The sequence below is a fragment of the Rhinatrema bivittatum genome, chromosome 7 (genome assembly GCF_901001135.1).
Source record: "Rhinatrema bivittatum chromosome 7, aRhiBiv1.1, whole genome shotgun sequence".
Taxonomy (NCBI): domain Eukaryota; kingdom Metazoa; phylum Chordata; class Amphibia; order Gymnophiona; family Rhinatrematidae; genus Rhinatrema; species Rhinatrema bivittatum.
Genome location: NC_042621.1, coordinates 97171991 through 97190474, shown reverse-complemented (window position 1 = coordinate 97190474; position 18484 = coordinate 97171991). Strand labels below are relative to the sequence as shown.

General features: G+C 46.0%; 1 protein-coding gene across 9 annotated transcripts in view; it reads right to left on the bottom strand.

Annotated features, from left to right (window-relative positions):
- Positions 1–18484, bottom strand: part of LOC115095290 (septin-7-like) — a 194297-nt gene that overhangs the window by 38160 nt on the left and 137653 nt on the right. For all 9 annotated transcript variants that reach the window (XM_029608775.1, XM_029608776.1, XM_029608771.1 and 6 more), the window contains one exon: positions 15759–15884. In XM_029608775.1, the coding sequence (XP_029464635.1) occupies positions 15759–15884 (126 nt within the window). The remainder of the gene's footprint in view (positions 1–15758; positions 15885–18484) is intronic.

The following is an 18484-nucleotide window of genomic DNA, read 5'->3' as shown; positions in this document are numbered from 1 at the left end:
AAAGCGAGCTGCCTGATCGAAAAATATTGGACCTTGTCATAGAAGATTTGGTAAATGACCCAACCTCGGGGGTCCCTCCACCGACAGATTCATAAGATCTACGCCGTCCTTGGTTCGTGGCCACTCTGGAGCCATGAGAATGACTCGGTCCGGATGAATCTCGATCCTTCTTAATACTTTTCCCACCAGAGGCCACGGAGAGAACACATACAGGAGCATGTTGCGTGGCCAGGGAACCACCAGAGCATAGACCTCTTCCGCGCCGTAATCCCTTCTGCGACTGAAGAAGTGAGGAGTCTTGGTATTTGCGTGGGTTGCCATGAGATCCACGTGAGGCTCGCCCCATCGGTGGGATATCAGCTACATGGCTTCTTCTGACAGCTCCCATTCTCCCAGGTGTAGCTGGTGGCGACTGAGGAAGTCCACCTGTATGTTAGAGGCCCCCACAATGTGTGAGGCCGCCGACATTTGAAGATGTTGTTCTGCCCAGGTCATCAAGAGATTTGCTTCGAGGGCCACTGGAAGGCTTCTTATTCTGCCTTGTCGGTTTATACAGGCTACTGTCGTCGCATTGTCAGACAGAACTCGCACTGCCTGATGACATAGTATGGGAAGAAAACTCTCCAGAGCCAAGCGCACAGCCCGTGTCTCGAGACGATTGATCGACCATGACGCCTCTTTCGGCGACCACTGGCCCTGCACCCCAACCGGAGAGGCTGACATCGGTTGTGATCACCATCCAGCGGGGTATTTCCAGGTCCACACCCCGCTCCAAATGCAGTTGCACTAGCCACCATGAGAGACTGGACCGGGCCCATCTCTGTGAGCGGTAACAGGAGGGATTCCAATGGGGCAACAAGGCTGCTTGCAGAGGCTTCATATGTGCAAAAGCCCACGGGACCAACTCCAAAATCGAAGCCATAGAGCCAAGGACCTGCAAGTAATCATATACTCTGGGCATGGAAGCACACATTAGGGATTGTACTTCACCACGCAATTTGATGATTCTGTCCCCTGAAAGAAAAACCTTGCCGACTTGCGTGTCGAACTGGGCTCCCAAAAACTCCAGAACCTGGGAGGGAACCAGATGGCCCTTGGCAAGGTTGACCACCCAACCCAAAGAGTGGAGCCGGGCTAAGACCACCTCCATCGCTTGTCACATAAGGTTGCCGATTTCACCCAAATGAGCCAGTCATTCAAATACGGATGCACCAGAACTCCCTCCTTCCTCAGGGACGCCGCCAACACCACCATTACCCTGGTGAACATCCGCGGCGCTGTGGCAAGGCCAAATGGTAGGGCACAAAACTGGAAGTGTTGACCCAAGATCATAAACCTGAGGAACTTCTGGTGATCCCGACTGATGCCGATGTGAAGATAGGCCTCTTTCAGATCGAGGAATGCCAGGAACTCGCCCTTTTGCACCGCTGTGATTACCGAGCGAAGCGTCTCCATGCAGAAATGGGGTATCTTGAGGGCTACATTGAAGTTCTTCTAATCCAGGATAGGGCAAAAGGTTCCCTCTTTCTTGGGGATGACAAAATAAATGGAGTAATGACCCTTCCTCTGCTCCGCCAGAGGGACAGGTACGATAGCCCCCAGACTTTGGAGTCTCTCTAGGATCTGGCGAACAGCCAACTCCTTTGCTGGGGAGCCGCACGGGGACACTAGAAAGACTGCGGACCAGACGAGCAAATTCTAATGTGTAGCCATGTTCCGACGTGATATGGACCCACTCCTGGAGAAAGAGAGACAGCCGTCCCCTTATTACAGGATCCATGGAGTGGGCCGGCCTCACTTCATTGCGAGACATTGTTTCCTGCGGCGCCTTGACCTGCCCTGTCCCAGGGAGCGCGCTGCCCACGGTAAGCTGACGACCAGGACTGAAACCTCGGCGAGGTCTGCCTGCTGCCCGCATTCTGAGCCCTGCTCTAACGAAAATACCATTGTCCCCAAAAACGGTAGCGGGAAGAGGAGAACATTTTCTGCCCTCGTGTCTTGTCCTCCGGTAGCTTGTGTAGCTTATTTTCGCCTAAATTCTTGATCAGCTGTTCCAGATAATCCCCAGAAAGAAGCCTCCCCTTAAAGAGAAGAGCCCCCAATTGAGACTTGGAAGAGACATCCACCGACTTCAGCCAAAGAAGTCTCTGTGCTGACACCGCAGAAACCATTGTTTGTGAGGATGTGTGAAGAAGGTCAGAGGGCATCCGACCCATAGGCGACCACCGCCTCCAAGTGCTCTGCTTGCTTTGCTTCCGCTGGCTCAAGATCTTTGGCACTCTGCAACTGCTGCACCCAGCGCAGGCCTGCTCGAAGCACTTAGCTGCTGCAAACTGCAGCTCGAATGCCCAATGCAGAAACCTCAAAAATCCTTTTGAGGTAGCTTTCCAGCTTGCGATCCTGTAGATCCTTGGAATCGTGGTTTGCTTGGTAACCACGGAAACTGAAGCATCCACTTTTGGAGTCCGTAGTAACTCAAATACGTCCTCAGGCAAGGGGTACAGCTTGTCCATGGCCCAGCTAACCTTAAGGCCCTTTTCCAGGGAATTCCACTCCCGTAGTATCATCTGCCGCACCATCTCGTGTAGAGGAAAAGTACGGGCCGGACCCTGTTACCCAGCCAACACTGGGTCCACTGTGCTGAGACCGGGATCGGCAGGTGAGTCCGCGATATCCAGCTCGGCCAAAACATAAGGAATTAATGGCGCCAGTTTATCCTTCTGAAACAGGCGGACCACCTTAGGGTCATCCCCCTCCACTGGAGGGGGCCTGATCCGCTGTGATGCTGGCATCTGGGTTGTCTGAGGGATAGAGAGGGGCCACTGGCCCTGCCTGCCCCCTGGTCAGAGTCATCTGAAGAGGGCTCCGGGTCCTTCGGGGCCAAGGCCTGAACCCGGCGAATACGCATTGCCACGGGTGTTTCTTCTCTTTGGGGAACCTTAGGCGGAGGACAGCAGGCCCCTGAAGGGGAAAAGGGCCCCTCTTGTCGCCCCCACTGGCCAGAAAGGCCTGATACAGCAATAAAATAAACCATGGGGAAAAGAGTGCAGGACCCATCGAGCTACCCTTTAAAGGGTCAGAAAAATCATCAGGAAAGCCCCCACTCACTCCCTGGGCTGCCCCGGAACTCGAATCTGTGAGAGAAAGAAACGGAGCGAGATCCCCCTCCCCCCAGTGCTCGGAGTTCAGCGGTGCAAAATTGTTCAAAAAGGCCACCGTTCCCACGCTGAGTGGGAACGGGTCCCACGGGGCCTCCCGATTAGCGAGCAGCCTCCCGGCGCTACACTGCTGCGATTCCCCCGTCACTGCTCCCTCCGGCGCTGTCCTCTCCTCCAGAGAGGCACCGGCTGCAAATATTGGATGCGGCTCGACTGGGGAGCCATTCACTGCAGTGGGTGCAGTAGCCCTTATGCGGCCTGGCCAGATCAAAAAGAAAAAACCGCCCAGGGAATCGTTCCACAAAAAAAAAAAAATTAAACAAACTTCAGCTTCCGGCTGAACAAAATAGAAATGCCTACCTGCCACCAAGGGGAAGCCCCAAACAGGTATTCCCGGCGTCACTCTTCCTGTGCCTAAAATTTTTTTTTTTTTTTAAACTAAACTTTACTTTTCTTGAAGAGTCCGGTATGGCAGTAGGAGAGTGAAGTGAGGGGGGAGGGAACTGGACCCCCAGCTATCACCTTGCTGGCCGCAGTGGAAACAAAGCTCAGGGCTCCCAACCCCTGCTCGTCGGAAATACGCCTGCAACCGGGAGGGGGTGGGGGGGGGGAGGGGTCTCACCAGGACCTCACAACTCCCTGGGAGACTCCTAGAAAATTTCCAGTCACCAAAACTTTTTTTTTTTTTTCTCTTGCTTGGATCAGAACCACAGGTTTGCACCATCTCCAACTGCTGGAGACAGAGAAATATTGAGGAGCAGCAGGTGGCTCACCAAGTTAACAGAGGGCACTCTCAAAGATTTTCTCTGTCTCCATCTGCTGGAAGGGAGGCAAAACCCAGCCGTCTGGACTGATCCGGGTACGTACAGGGAAAACACAATTTACATGACAGCCTTTAAGTAATTACATTTTAATTTCAATATGTTTATTGTTTTTATGCAAAGAATAACAATAATACACAAACAATAATACAAGGGAAATGACATATGGGAGACCTAAGCATGTCAATACTATCAAAACAACCATGCGCATAGAATCCGCATAATGTCAGAATAGAACAACCATGATACAACATTAAAAATACACCCTTGTGAGATAGAAACAAAGAAAGAAGAAGAAGAAATAGAGTTCAGACAGGAGGAAAAGAAACAGAGAAAAAGAAAAAGGACATCGATACCAAGACCCTAAGGTTAACCCATCAGTTATAATTTATTGATATATTCTTCTAATGGCTTCCACACCAAGGCCCAGTGGGCTAGCCTATGAAATTTGATGGCCATAGCTTTTTCATACTTATAATACATACATACAGAATTCCACCAAAGGTGGTAGGAGAGCAGATCACTTCTTTTCCAGTTGGACAAAATGTTGTGTAATGCCACATTTACCAGAAAATCCAGTAATTTTTTATGAGGCAGGGAGATATTGAGAGATGGGCACGTCCCTCTCAGAATTACCAGGGTGTTAGTGGGCTGTCGGGCAATAGGAAATATCAGAGCCACGGTTTCCCAAAGGTGACACCAATACAAATTAACATTGGGACAGAGAAATATCACATGTTCCAAGGTGGCATTAGGCATGTTACAGGACCAACATTTATGGGATGAGAGAAGTCCCGCTCTATGTAGCTTCCAAGGGGTCCAGGCCGCCCTGTGCAATAAGAAATAAGTAGTCTGTGTAATGGTGGTGGATAATGAAATACGGGTGGAGACTAACCACAAGTATTTCCAGGTAGAATCATCCAAGGTAACCTCCAGGTCTTTCTCCCAAACTGACCTCACACCCTTGCGCGAAGCAAGAGAATGATGAGACCGGACAAGTTTATACAAGCGAGACACTAAATGCCCCTTATTTCCATAATCCTGATATACTTGCATCAAAACTGGTGTGTTGGTCAACTGAAACTTAGAAAAGGCCTTAGAAACTAGAAGGTTCTGCAGTTGGAGCCATTTATAAAAATGAGAAGAGGATAGGTCCCATTTTTCCTGCATCGTGGAAAAGGGGAGAATAACCGAACCTTCCGTAACGTCAGTCAGGCGCCAAATATTTTTGGACTTCCAGCAGGGCCAATTTAGAGAGTGCTGTCCGATTTTTAAAGAGGGGTTTATGCCATACAGGTGCCATGCAAGAGAGATGCCAAGGGCTACAGTCAGGTGGATGAACAGCATCAAATTCCTTGCATGCCCTATGAAGTGCCCTCAAAATAGGACTGGAGGTATGCTGCAGCAAGGTTCCCATACCCGGCAAACAGGTAAGTGGGTACGGAGCAAAAATGTGTGACTCAGCTGCTAACCATCTAGGAACGTCACCCAGACTCTGTGCGAGGGAATAATGATGCGCTTGTTGGAGAATAAAAGCCTGATGGTACGAATAAAAGTCAGGGAAATTAACCCCGCCATCAGATTTTATCATCTTTAATTTGGAAAGTGCTATCCTGGGGATCTTGTGATTCCACAGGAATAGAGTTAAAAGATTATCTACGTGTCTATAAAAATCATTGGGGGGAAAAAAAAAAAAAAAAAAAAAAAAAAAAAAAAAAAAATCGGTAGCATAGAAAGAATATAGGTAATCTTAGGGGCCAAAACCATTTTAATAGTGTCCAATCTATCCCACCACGTAAGATGAAGAGGAGACAATTGTAAGGTGAGATGTCGCAGGGTTTGTAATATTTGAGATTCGGCATTACTAATAGTTTGTTGCGGGTCTGAATAAAATGTAATTCCCAAATACTTGAGACCATGAGGCACTTTCTGTATAGGAGAGTGGGAGAGATCTACCAGAGAACCCAAATAGTTTAAGGGAAGTAGTTCAGTTTTATGCCAATTAATTTCATAACCAGAGACCGATGAGTAGGACTCGATCAGATCTAATAAATGAGGAAGGGAAGTATCAGGATTACGGAGAAAAGGAAGCACATCGTCTGCATATGCAGATAGTTTAAACTCTTCTGAACCTAGCTGTACCCCTACAATCCGCTTGTCTTGCCGAATGGCAAGGAGTATTGGTTCCAAAGCCAGGTTAAAAAGGACAACCTTGGCGTGTTCCTCTATATAAGGAAAAGGAAGGTGAAATTTGATTATTAATATAAAGATATGCAGTAGGAGAATAATATAGTAGGCGAATCCAGGAAATTAATTTAGGACCAAAGCCAAATTGATGCAAAGTAGAAAAGAGAAAAGGCCATTCGACCCTTCGAAGGCCTTTTCCGCATCTAGTGATACAGCTACCACAGGGTGAGTTTGAGTAAGGGTCGTCTCATGCACATGTAAGAAGAGTCTAATGTTATTAGCAATAAGACGATGCTTAATAAAACCAGGCTGATCTGGATGGATTAAGGGTAACATAGCAGAGACTAAGTGGGACGCTATCACTTTGGTGAAAATCTTGTAGTCTGAGTTTAAAAGCGAAATGGGTCTGTAATTACCAATGTTGGTCTCATCCCTACCTGGCTTTGGAAGAACCACTACACAAGCTTCAGAAAAGGTGGGGAAAAGAGCAGGCTGTAAGGAGGCAGCTGAAAAATATGTAAGCATATATGGTACAAGATCTTTTTGAAATGCTTTGTAGAAGTCCGCAGGTAGACCATCTGATCCAGGTGCTTTGCAGGGGAAAGCGCAGTAACTGCTTTATGGATTTCCATTTGCATAATTGGCTTATCCAAGGCATCAGATTGCTCTACTGAAAGTGAAGGGTGCGAAATAGTAGAGAACGATTGAATTGCCAGCTCTGGAGAGATGATTTCGGACTGATATAAGGAGTGGTAAAAGTCTCAGAACGCCTGTAGAATCTCCTTATCTGTAGTCAATGGTCGTTTGGAGGAGGAATATACTTTCACAATTCTTTTCTTATCTTGACGTTTCTTCAAATATGAAGCTAGTAAGTGTCCACATTTATTATTAGAGGCATAGTAGACTGCTTTAGAGTGGGATACATGAAGGTATACAGTAGCGCTTAACGATTTATTATAGAGAAATTTAGCCTTCAGCAAAGCGTCCAGGGTAGACTTATGAGGACGAGCTATATGCTGCTGCTCAAGTGCCGCTACTTTTTGGTGTAGATCCACTAAGGCACTCTGTTTCCTTTTGAAAGAAGTATAGCTAATAATCTCTCCCCGAATCGTGGCTTTGAAGGCCACCCAAACTGAGGCTTCAGAGGAATCTGGAATTGCATTGAATTCAAAATATTCTGACATTTTAGTACGCATCAAGTCCAGAAAGTCCGAATCAGAAACCAATGTGGTATTGAAACGCCACTGATGGTCTACAGAAATAGATGTTTGTAACTCACAAGTTATCTTAACTGCTGCATGATCAGAGACCAAGATGGGAGCAATTTCAGCTGAGAGAATGCGAGGAACCAAACCATTTGAGATTAAAAAAATAGTCAATGCGAGAATATGATGCTTGAGGCGACGAATAGAAGGTATAATCCCGCTCTTCAGGTTTCAGTAATCTCCATGGATCTGACAGCCCAAGAGAAGACATTTATTTTATTTATTTATTTAACACTTTTCTATACCGACCTTTATGGTAGAGACCATATCAGATCGGTTTACATCAAATTGGGGAACTGAACCAAGTACAGTAATCAAAAACAATAGGTTGAACATGAAAAAACAAAGTTACATTTAACAGGGAAATTAAACTTGGAAGCATAGACTGCTGGAAGGAAGGAAAGGCTAGAGATAGCGGAGAAATTATTAGTATAAACAAGGCAGAGTCAGGGGGCTCTTAATCTGGACTTAGGGGTAATATGGAGATCCATTGCTCCTGAAGGAAGTTCTGTCGGCTATTGTGTGTCATGGGTATCTGAGAAGGCTTGGCGGAAAAGCCAGGTCTTAAGTTTTTTCTTAAATGTTGGTAGGCAGGGTTCCATTCTGAGGTCAGCTGGGATGTTGTTCCAGATAGTTGGGCCTGCTGTTGAAAAGGACATCAGATGATTTAGGGCTTTGCAAGCCTTAGAGAAGGTTATCAGAGCAATTGATTTACTATCCAAAAATGGATCCAGCGGTTGATTGAAGTCACCTCCTATGATCAATGAAGAGGAGTCCACGGCAAGTAGATGCGCAAAAGTATCATTGAAGAAGAGAGGCTCGTCCGTCGTGGTCGCATACAGGTTAAGAATCGTAAAGCACTCCTAATGAATAGTAACTTGAATGAGATTCCAACGACCATCCGTATCAGCCAGCTGGTGTCACATTGGCATTCATTTGTTTCCAAATGAGAATAGCAGTACCTCTTTTTTTTGTGGACAGCCGGGCAGAAGTAAACCTCGCCAACCCACTGCTGTTTCAGCTTAAGCAATCCAGAAGGCGAAAGATAGGTTTCTTGTACCAGCACAATGTCCGGATGAAGAGACTGTAAGTATGTTAGGATCTTCCTCCGTTTGATAGGGTGTGAAAAGCCATTAACATTCAGAGATATGAAATTGAGTGATGTGATTTGAGAAGCCATAGGTGATCCAGCAAATTACATTCTGTGTGACAGTCAACCATAGGTGCCTGGTATGTTAGGGTCAGAAGCATAAGCAACAGTACTAGAAGAAAGAGAGAGCGAGAAAAAGGAAATAGAAGAGAAGAGCCAAGAAGGAAAGAGAAAAGGAAGAACAGAAAAAAAATACAAAAGGGCTGTAAAGTAGCCTTCGCTTTACAAGGCAATGCCTATGTAAGAAAAATAAATAACGGGCCTCTAGGTGGACCATAGGCCTCCGAGACCGCATCTCCTTCAGAAGGACTTAAAGGAGAATCTTGTAGGGAGAGAAAGCCATTGCAATAACAAGCTTAGGTTAATTATATAGGGATATAAATTGGGATCAACATTAGCTATGTAGACTCTTAGCAAAGAGGACAAACGTATTCAAGGAGACTATTGCACGATATCCATCTCCTGCCATTCTGGAAGCAAGGAGCAATTTAGCGATAAGAAAAAAAAAAATAATAATGAGAAGGAGAGGAATCCAACAAAGTTCTTGGAGCAGTCTAAACGATGGCGCTTAATAGCGCAAAACCAACAGAGTGTAGTGTGTCAGTCTATGGGTGTAGCTTTTCAAGTGACCATAGACTGAGTTTTCAAAAGAGCAAAGAAATGCATCCAAATCCTTCGGTTCCTGGAAGAGTTTAGTTTGGTTGTGGCAGGTAACTTTCATTTGTGCCGGATACATGAGACCATATTTTGCGCCTAGTGTTTGGAGCCTGGGCCTCAGCACCAAAAAAGCCTCTCTTTTGTCTGCTGTTGATTTCACCAAATCAGGCACAAAAAGGAAAGTATGCCCTTGATAGTTTATTGGGGCTTGCGCCCGGGCAGCGGAGAAAATTTGCAAAACTTGCGGTTAGCGGAGGACCTTAAAAATGAGAGGTCTAGGATATTTCGAATTCCGTAAGGGTCAAGAGGGAATCCGGTGCGCCCTCTCAATTTCGAAGGGAAAATCGAAGGTGATCCATAAACAAGTGGGAAGCAGTTGTGTGAGGAATTGAATGATGTCCGTTCCCTCCGCCCCTTCTGGGATTCCCAGTATTCTAATATTATTTCTCCGGTTTCTATTAGATAAGTCATCGATGGCCTGTTGTAATTTATCCAGGTCCTGGGCTAGGTGCGGAACAGGCGCGGTCACGAGCAGCAGCGACACCACTTGCGATTCAACGTCGTCGATTCGATTTTGGAACGCGTCTAGCCAGTTTGACATATGTTGCAAATCACCCCTTATAGCCGTAGTAGCTTCTATGTTGACTTGAATCAAGTCCTTAAGCTGTTTAAGGTCCATGAGAACTTTATCTGCAGATGCCATTATTTTCGACGGAGAGGCCTTGTCAGGGACGGCGGGTCCGGTTTCGTTCTTTTGGAGCATGACGAAGCAGCGAAAGCAGCCTCAATCTTACCCGCCTTATTCGATGCCATCTATCTTGTGGAAAAAGGTGAAGTAGGAAAGAGTAAAAAAAACCAGCGAATTCAGGCTCTCTCCCCTTAAACGAGATATGATCCGATGGAGGTGCAGGCTCAAGCAGCCATATTGGTCGCTGCTCAAGAGTGCCCCCTAAGTAATTACATTTTAAATTAATACAGAAAAAAGTTATTACTTAGAGATACAGAATTCCCCTAGAAATTTACTGTAAGAGTGTTCCTTCCATTCGCTCTCCCTACTCCTTTGGCCACTTTGCCCTCTCAGGCCCCAACTCCTCCATCTGCCAGTATCTCTTCCCTCCACCTCTAGGCTCAACCCCTTCCACTTTATCACCAGTCCCAGAGTTTGACCCTGTTCTCAGTACTGCCCCTCACACAAGCTTCCTTCTGTCCCTGTCTCTCATATATTCATGGCTACCTCTCTCTAATACACATACACACACCCTCATACAGGGCCCTCTTTCTTGCATACACACCCCCACAAGCTCCCTTTCTCTCTCACGCATACATACTCACACAAGCTCTGTCTCACACATACACAATCCCTTCACACAAGCTAGCACCCTCACATACACATGATCCCTTTTTCATACACACCAGCTCCAAATCTCTCACACATACATACTCCTTCACAATCTCCTCATATAGGCTTCCTCTCTCTGGCACTCACACTCAAGCACCCCCTCCCCTCTCTCACACCCTCTGCTCATCCTCCCTGGTCTCTCTCACACCCCCCACTCTCTCACCTTCCCTGCTCTCTCTCTCACATCCCCTCCCCCTAACACCCCCTCCCCCCTCTCTGCTCTCTCACTTTCCCCCTTACCCCCTTTCCTCTCTCACACCCACACCTCTCTACACACATTCACTCTCCCCAGGGCCTTCATCTACACTGCGAGCAGAGCGCGTCCTGCTGGGGCCTTCATCTTCGCTGCGAATGTGCACGCTCCATTTGCGGCATGCCGGGGTCTTCATCTTCGCCGCACATGCTGCGCCAGGGCCTTCATCTTCACCACGAACAGCGCGCTCTCTGTTCGCAGCACGCCGGGGCCTTCATCTTCACCGCACATGGCGTGCTGGGGCCTTCATCTTCGCCGCACATGGCGTGCCGGGGCCTTCATCTTCGCCGCAAATGGTTTGCTCCGCTCACAGAATGCCAGCGCCTTCATCTTCTACGGCAATTCTGCGCTCTGCAGTAGCGCAGAATTCCCCCAGGACTACAATCAATGTCTTCCAAGGGGGACCATCACAGGGCTACAAAGTGTCCTGACTGGTTCGAGGGGGAGTGGTGCCTCCTCCAGTGTTGCAGCTGGTAGAGGACAGGGCTCTTCCAATGATGCAGATGGTCAGCAGGCTTCCCTTTTATAGTGCAACTGACAGCAGTGCCATATCTTACTGGCAACTATTCTCTCACTACAGGCCCCCCCAAGCCTAGTGCCTATCTTGCCTGACCCTTGCTTCTAATGCAGGACAGTCTGATGTGCTTTCAGTGTCCCCACTGCTGAAAATGATTGCCATACTGGTTAAAATTGTTTTCTGCAAGTTAGAACATTACCTAGGACTACGAATGATGCAGTAATTACACAAATTCACAAGATGGGGAATTCCTGCTTCTCAACATTGTTGCCAAGATTTTTGATAAAATGTTGGCATCTCAGTCAGGTGGAAAATCATCTCTTAACAAACAGGATTTATTTCTGGTAAGCAGGCTTCCAACAGGTATCTTATGCCTGGAATATTATAAAAAAAACCCTCCCTGCCTCTCCCCCCCCCCCCCGGATTGCCACTCATATTTAATAACTTCACAGCAAAAACAGAACACACAGCTCAGGATGCATTCTTTCGGATCTCTTTAGAAAACAAAACAGTCATTTTTTTCTTTATTTTTTTTTAATCCCTCCTTTTATTTCCTCTTTTTAGATCTCCACTCCCCACACCAGATGGCACATCTGGGCAACACTCGCGCCCTTGCCAGCCTTGTGGTGGGAGAGGAAGTCTTTTTCTATTTTTACCCTCCGTGCAGAGATTTCTACAGCCGCAACTGTTTTCCCCTCCCTGGAAACCAAGCGGTGTCTCCTAAGCCTGGCTGACCCCTTCCAACCGAGGACCAACTTGAATATGGCACAGTCAGAGCCACGGGGCCAGGAAGTCACTGTGGGGGGGAGGGGGATTTTAAATAGTCTGCGGTCACTATTAGCCTGTGTACACTGCAGCGGTTTTTCCAGGGAAACCATCTGCTTTCCTCCCGCTCTCAGGGTGGTAGCTGGGGTTGAGGATATAAAAGTGTGGGTACATCTGAAAAGTGAACATGTGTGCCATTTCTCCTCGCCCCCCCCCCCCCCCCCCCCAGCCTAAAAATGCCCCTGGGAAAGTCACTCTTTAACCCAGCTAAACTATGGAAACCTGCAAGTACTTTTAGTCAGGCTCGCATTCAGCCAAGCTGTTTACTGGAATAAATGACTGTACAACACGCCGCCATAAACTCACTTCTGTGAGGATATCAGCTATAGAAGAGACACTTATGCCAGGTGACACATACCCAAATTTAAAAAAAAAAAAAACTATCCTGCACAGCAACATGAGGTTCCAGAACAACCAACTCAAGGATACTTAAATGAAAATTGCCTATTTTTTAAGAGGCTGTAATCATGAGCGTTACAAGCTACAAGCAAAAGCTGTTTTCTGTATTTTTAAGATTCTGCATTACATCTTGTTTCAGGTTTTCTCCTGGCACTTTCCTGCTGCTCCTTTGGGCTTCCAGCGCGATCAGAACCAGTCTCTCTTATGTCTTCATTCGCAATTGCACAGGGCTTCTCCTCTGTTTTACCCCACTCCCCCCCAATCTCTGCCCCTGGCCAGGGGCCACAGACAGAGGCTTCCCTCCAGAATCTGGTAAGTCTGGTTGGAAGGGGAGACTCTCTCCCAGAGGATGTGAACGCTGCCTCCGCATCATCTCCTGCTCTGGCTGGCCTGCACTGAGCCAGTCCAAGAGGCTACATTACAACTTAACAAGCAACAGTCACAGCATTTTTATTCTATTTATCACGCCTTCTGGGGTATATTAACAAGAATCAACATAGGCATTTGTACAAAAGTGAAAAAGCTGCTCTTTCAGTCCACCTAAGTGACACATACTATATTGGCCAGATTACAAAAGCAAGGGTTATTGGAGGGGAGGAGAACCAAAATGGCATCAGCAGAGAACATTCCCGTGGCTTCATCTATTTTCTCTTCTTTTTTTTTTTTTTATTTATTCATTAGCACAGATTTCCTGACCTTAATGGAGTGAAGAGAAGGGGGAGCTTATGGCATTCCTGTCAGAGTTCCCTTTGACTGTCACCACAGAGAGATTTGGAATTTGAACTGGACAAGTCTCAGACGATTTTTCTGCGCTGGCACATGTTGTTTGAGCCAGACATTTCTACGCCTGGGGGAACGGTTCGGGAACAGATGCCCCCACAAGCACCAGGAGACACAGAAGATGCCAGTGGTCCTCCCATTGAGGAGTATAATTGTCACAGGGCAGCTGATGGTGGGGATGTGTTTGGAACATGAGAGAGAAGAAGCGATGCTATAAGGTTTGGCAAGGAGCTCAGGGGGAACGTCCTCTGCCTGAGCATGGAGAGGGCCTGAGACAGAACATAGGGAGGCCAGGCGGAAGAAACCATGACTGATGAACATCTCAGCCAGGAAGCTCCTGGCCGGTATTGGCATAGGACAACAGCAGGGAAGAGGAGCTCTGGTGAGTCCAGAACAGCTGAAGTAAGAGAGACCCATCTGGTAAGGCCAAAAGTTGTGACTTTAGATTCAATATAGTTGGACATGGAGGCTCTGGAAAATTATGTTACAAGGTACGTTGACAAAATTTCTGAGTCTTATAAGAAGTCCAAAACAAATTGTCTCTTTATGACGACAACCTTTTAGACCATGCTGTTAAACTGGAATCTCTGGAAAGCCGACTGGGGGAAGTACAGTTCATGAACTTAGATTTGATTAAAGTGTCCTGTTTTGCTTGTGTATTTGTGGTCAGGAAATAATTCTCTGACATTTTGATAAATGATCGTTTTCTGTTGTACTTGTATTTATAGAATAGGAACTATAGTACTGTTTTGACTATTCTATTGCTTTTTTGGCCTTTTCTTTCATCTTGTTCCTCCTTTAATGTAGGCTAGGAAGCTTTGGTGCTTGTTTTTATTTCCGCTTCTGTGTGTTTATGTGATTTTAACTTGAACACACTTCACTGTTCTACTTCTGGCTGGCCCACTGTTTTACTTTCAGATATACATTATGTTTGTGCATATTTTAAAACAAAAATCAATAAATAATAAGATAAAAACATTTTATTTACATTTTGCATATTTAAAAAAAATCTTATAATCACAACTAAGTGCCACTCTCACCAACTTGCTACTCCCACTCCTCCTGCCACCGAAAATGCTACTCGCTGCTCTTCCAATCAGAGCTCTGGAAGAGGAGTGTAATCTGACTAATTGGAGCTGTGGTATAGAAGGCAGCACTAAGGGTGGGGCTAACGAGGAGGAAGCAGCAGCTCCTAATGGGGGCTCCCAGGGGTTCCTGGCCCTGGCAGCAATGCTAGAGGTGGCATTCTATAGCATGGACCTGAATGTAAAGCACACTCTTATATTCAGGGTTAAAAGTTAACCTACAAGTCTTATTAACATGTTTTAGCTTATTTAAGGCCCAATTTATAAAACCCGGCACGTGTTAAACCGGGAGATATGCGCGTAGCCGGGCACTGCAGAGATTTTCAAAGGCCCACGGCTACACGCGTTATCTCCTGGTGTGCGCCGAAGAACACACACCTGGAAAACGGGTTAGAGAAAAAGGACAGGCTGGGGGCGGGGCATAAGCAGGCCAGGACAGCGCCATTAAGTACTGTCCTGCTGAAGTGCTTGCCGGCAGCCAGCAGGTCCGCGCAACCTGCTACTGTTCCGGAGAGCAGATAAGTTTTAAATAAAAAAAAAAAACAAACAAAGTTAGTTAGAAGGGTTTTAGGGGTCGGGATGGATAGGGGAAAAGGAAGGCAGGTTAGCTAGGGGGTTTAGGTTGCGGACTGGGATTGTTATGATTGCTAATACTCTTCTGGTTGCTATTGTTGAGATTCATGTAGATTAGGTTTCTGTCTATTTTTGTAGACCATTTTTCTTGGGCTTTAGCATTGTTATGTATTTTGACTGTTATTGTTTTTTCATCTTAACATTTGTTTACATTTTAATATTTTTAGATCTGTTATGGTTACATTTATATTTAGATTAGCATCAGTATTCTATTTGTAATATTTATTCTTTTTTCAATGTAAACCACTTTGATGTGTTTAAATGATTTTGCGGTAAATCAAGAACAATAAACTAAACTGTCTGGCCAATACAGTAATACATGCCACCAATAATATTCTATTGAAAACATCTCTTGCTGCATCAGGTGGATTATATGAAAATTATTGTATAAAATTTAGTAAATGGTAAATAATCGACTTAATTCCACAGTTGCAGTATGCAGATTCATCCCTTCTCATGGATGACTGAAATTCTTACAGTTATGGTTGTGCACGGACTGCAGTGAGAGTGCCATGCATAGCCCTTTTACTAGGCTTATGTCTTTAAACAGTTGTGGAGCAATGTAAACCAGAGGGCAAAATCACCCACTTCTATCTGTGCAAGTCACTGGCCCCATCAAAGAACCTTACTTTGTGAGCTGGCCTTTAGTCTTGGTGGCATCAACACCATTACAAGTAACAGCCGCCAACTTCTTGCTACGGTAATTCTCATAATGCACATTGTTGGTGACATCCTTTAGGTCCTGCATATGGGTCCTGGAATCAGAAAAGATGGGTATTAGTGAGAGGTAGGCAGTAAGGCCATTCATCAAGTCATCACAAAATGAGAGAATAGGGGGCTTATAGTTGAAACGGAGAGTTTTGACAGAAAGACCATAAATACTGAAGCTAGACAAAAACCAATGCCAGAGCATGTAGACGCTGCAATCCCAACACAACTACAGCCAAGAACTAAAATGGTCTGAAGGTGCCACAACTAGAGCTGGGTGTGCACTGCACTGAGGCCAGCCATCTGGAGGCAGCTCCACTTTCTTTCTTCACTATATGCAGAAAGTCATAAAACCACAACTCCTCCTCAACCCATGGCTGGTCCTAACTTAGCAACTCTCTCTCTTTAGTCGACACAATATATCTCTGTATAAACATAGCTTGAAGCATGTGTGCATTTCAGGCTTGATTTTGAAAGTGACTTATGTGCATCCCTGTTTTATACATGTAAATGGTGTTTTGAAAATCAGTCAGTCAACAGAGCAAGTATGCACAGAACCCAGACCCGTGCGTAGGAGAGGCATTCCAAGGGCAGAGCTGGGGCAGCATTGCAACTGAACATACATACTTTTTGATTTTAGGAAGTATGTGTCTAAGTTACCTTGCATAAAAGTTCTGCACTGCTTGGAGCAGGTGTAATTTTTGCGAGGTAATCTGCATGCATATTCAGCCAATTTCCTCAGGGTTTTCACAGCGAACTTATGAAGTCTGCGTCTGCAATGTACATGGCATGTATTGCTATATAGGATCCTACAGAAATTATCCTCAGAGGCAGGAGAGTTCTGTGCTCTTGCAAGCACACTTTCAGAAAAAGGGGCAAATGAGCCATGTATGTTTTCTCCATTTTGTTTTTAATCTTCTTTCCCAGCTTCGAGCAAGTATTTGTAAGTGTCAGACTACTACTTCTCATCCGATGAGAGTGTTCACAGTAAAGCACTCCCGAGCTTCCCTGGCAAACAGAAGCCGATGGGAGTACAACAGAACAAACTCTCTTTTGGGTAATTTCAATAAGCCTGGGCAGTGTATCCATGTCATTCCAGAAACAGACTTAGCTTCCCTTCCATCCACCTCCTCTCCAGTAAAGAAACAACAGAGTTCCTTTCTCCCTCCAGCTCCTTTCCCCACCTGAGAAACTCCATCAGCAATGCTTTTCACTGACACCCGTTTTCCTTCTGCAAACCCCAATAACTGTTTTACTTATGGTTCAATTTTTACCTCTCCTACTGGAAGCCCATTAACACTTTACCACCACCTGTATCATCCCACATGTTCCACTTGCTTTTTCCAGTTACCCAAATCTTTATTTCATACGTCTAAAAAATGAACCACCTCCTCCTAAAGTTCCTCAGTGCATTATGGAAGGGAGAAATTACCTGATAATTTTGTTTTCCTTAGTGTAGACAGATGGACTCAGGACCAGTGGGTTATATGCTCCCTGCTTGCAGATGGAGACTGAGTCAGATTTCAAAGCTGACGTCACCTTAGGCACACAGCACCCCTCTAGTGACCTCAGCCCTTCAGTATTCTCTTCAAAAGCCATTGTGGACATACTATTGAAAACACTTGATTAAAACGATTAAAAAGCAGATAACCATAACTGTACTCAACCAAACAAATGCTGAATCCCAGCAAGATTATAGATGCCCTGATCTAGGGACTGGGCGACAGCTTACCCGTAACTTCTTGGAATCAATATTCATTTCATGGACGATTCCTTGGCACCATACTTGTGCAGCCATAGGCGGGATGATGAGTCCACCTGTCTACACTAAGGAAAATGAAATAATCAGGTAAGTAATTTCTCCATTTCCTAGCGTGTAGCCAGAGGTCTCAGGACCAATGGGATGTACAAAAGCTACTCCCGATCGGGGCGGGAGGCTGCCCGCGGTCTGGTTAGCATCGCCCTTGCAAAGGCTGGGTCCTCTCGGGCCTGAATGTCTAGGCAACAGAACCTGGAGAATGTGTGTAAGGAGGACCACATCGCTGCTCAGCCGATGTCGACAGGAGACAGCAGCCTACTTTCTGCCCAGAATACTGCCTGAGCCCTAGAGGAATGAGCCTTAACCTGAAAGGGTAATGGCTTTCCTGCCTCTACGTAGGCTCCCGTGACCACCTCCTTGATCCAGCAAGCTATGGAGCCCACGAAGCTGGTTCGCACAGTCTCCTGCCACCGTGAAGAACAAACAAGCGGTCCGTATTGTGCACTGGTTCTGAAATTTCCAGATACTGCACCAAAAGCCTACTGACATTTAAATGGCAGAGGAGGTGGTATTCTTCCATGTCCTTGTGCCTATATCTAGGGAAGGCAATGAAATGGACTGATTGAAATGAAACTCAGAGACTACCTTGGGCAAGAAGGATGGAACGATATGAAGTTGTAATACTCCTGGAGCAATCCGGAGGAATTGTTCCCGACACGACAATGCTGGTAGTTCAGATATGCGACGAGCTGAGCATATCACCACCAAGAAGACCGTTTTCAGGGTTAATAAGCGCAAGGAAAGACTGCGCAGTGACCAAAAGGAGGGCCTTGCTAAATAATACAAAACTAGATTAAGATTCCATAAGGGAACCAGCCACCAAAGGGG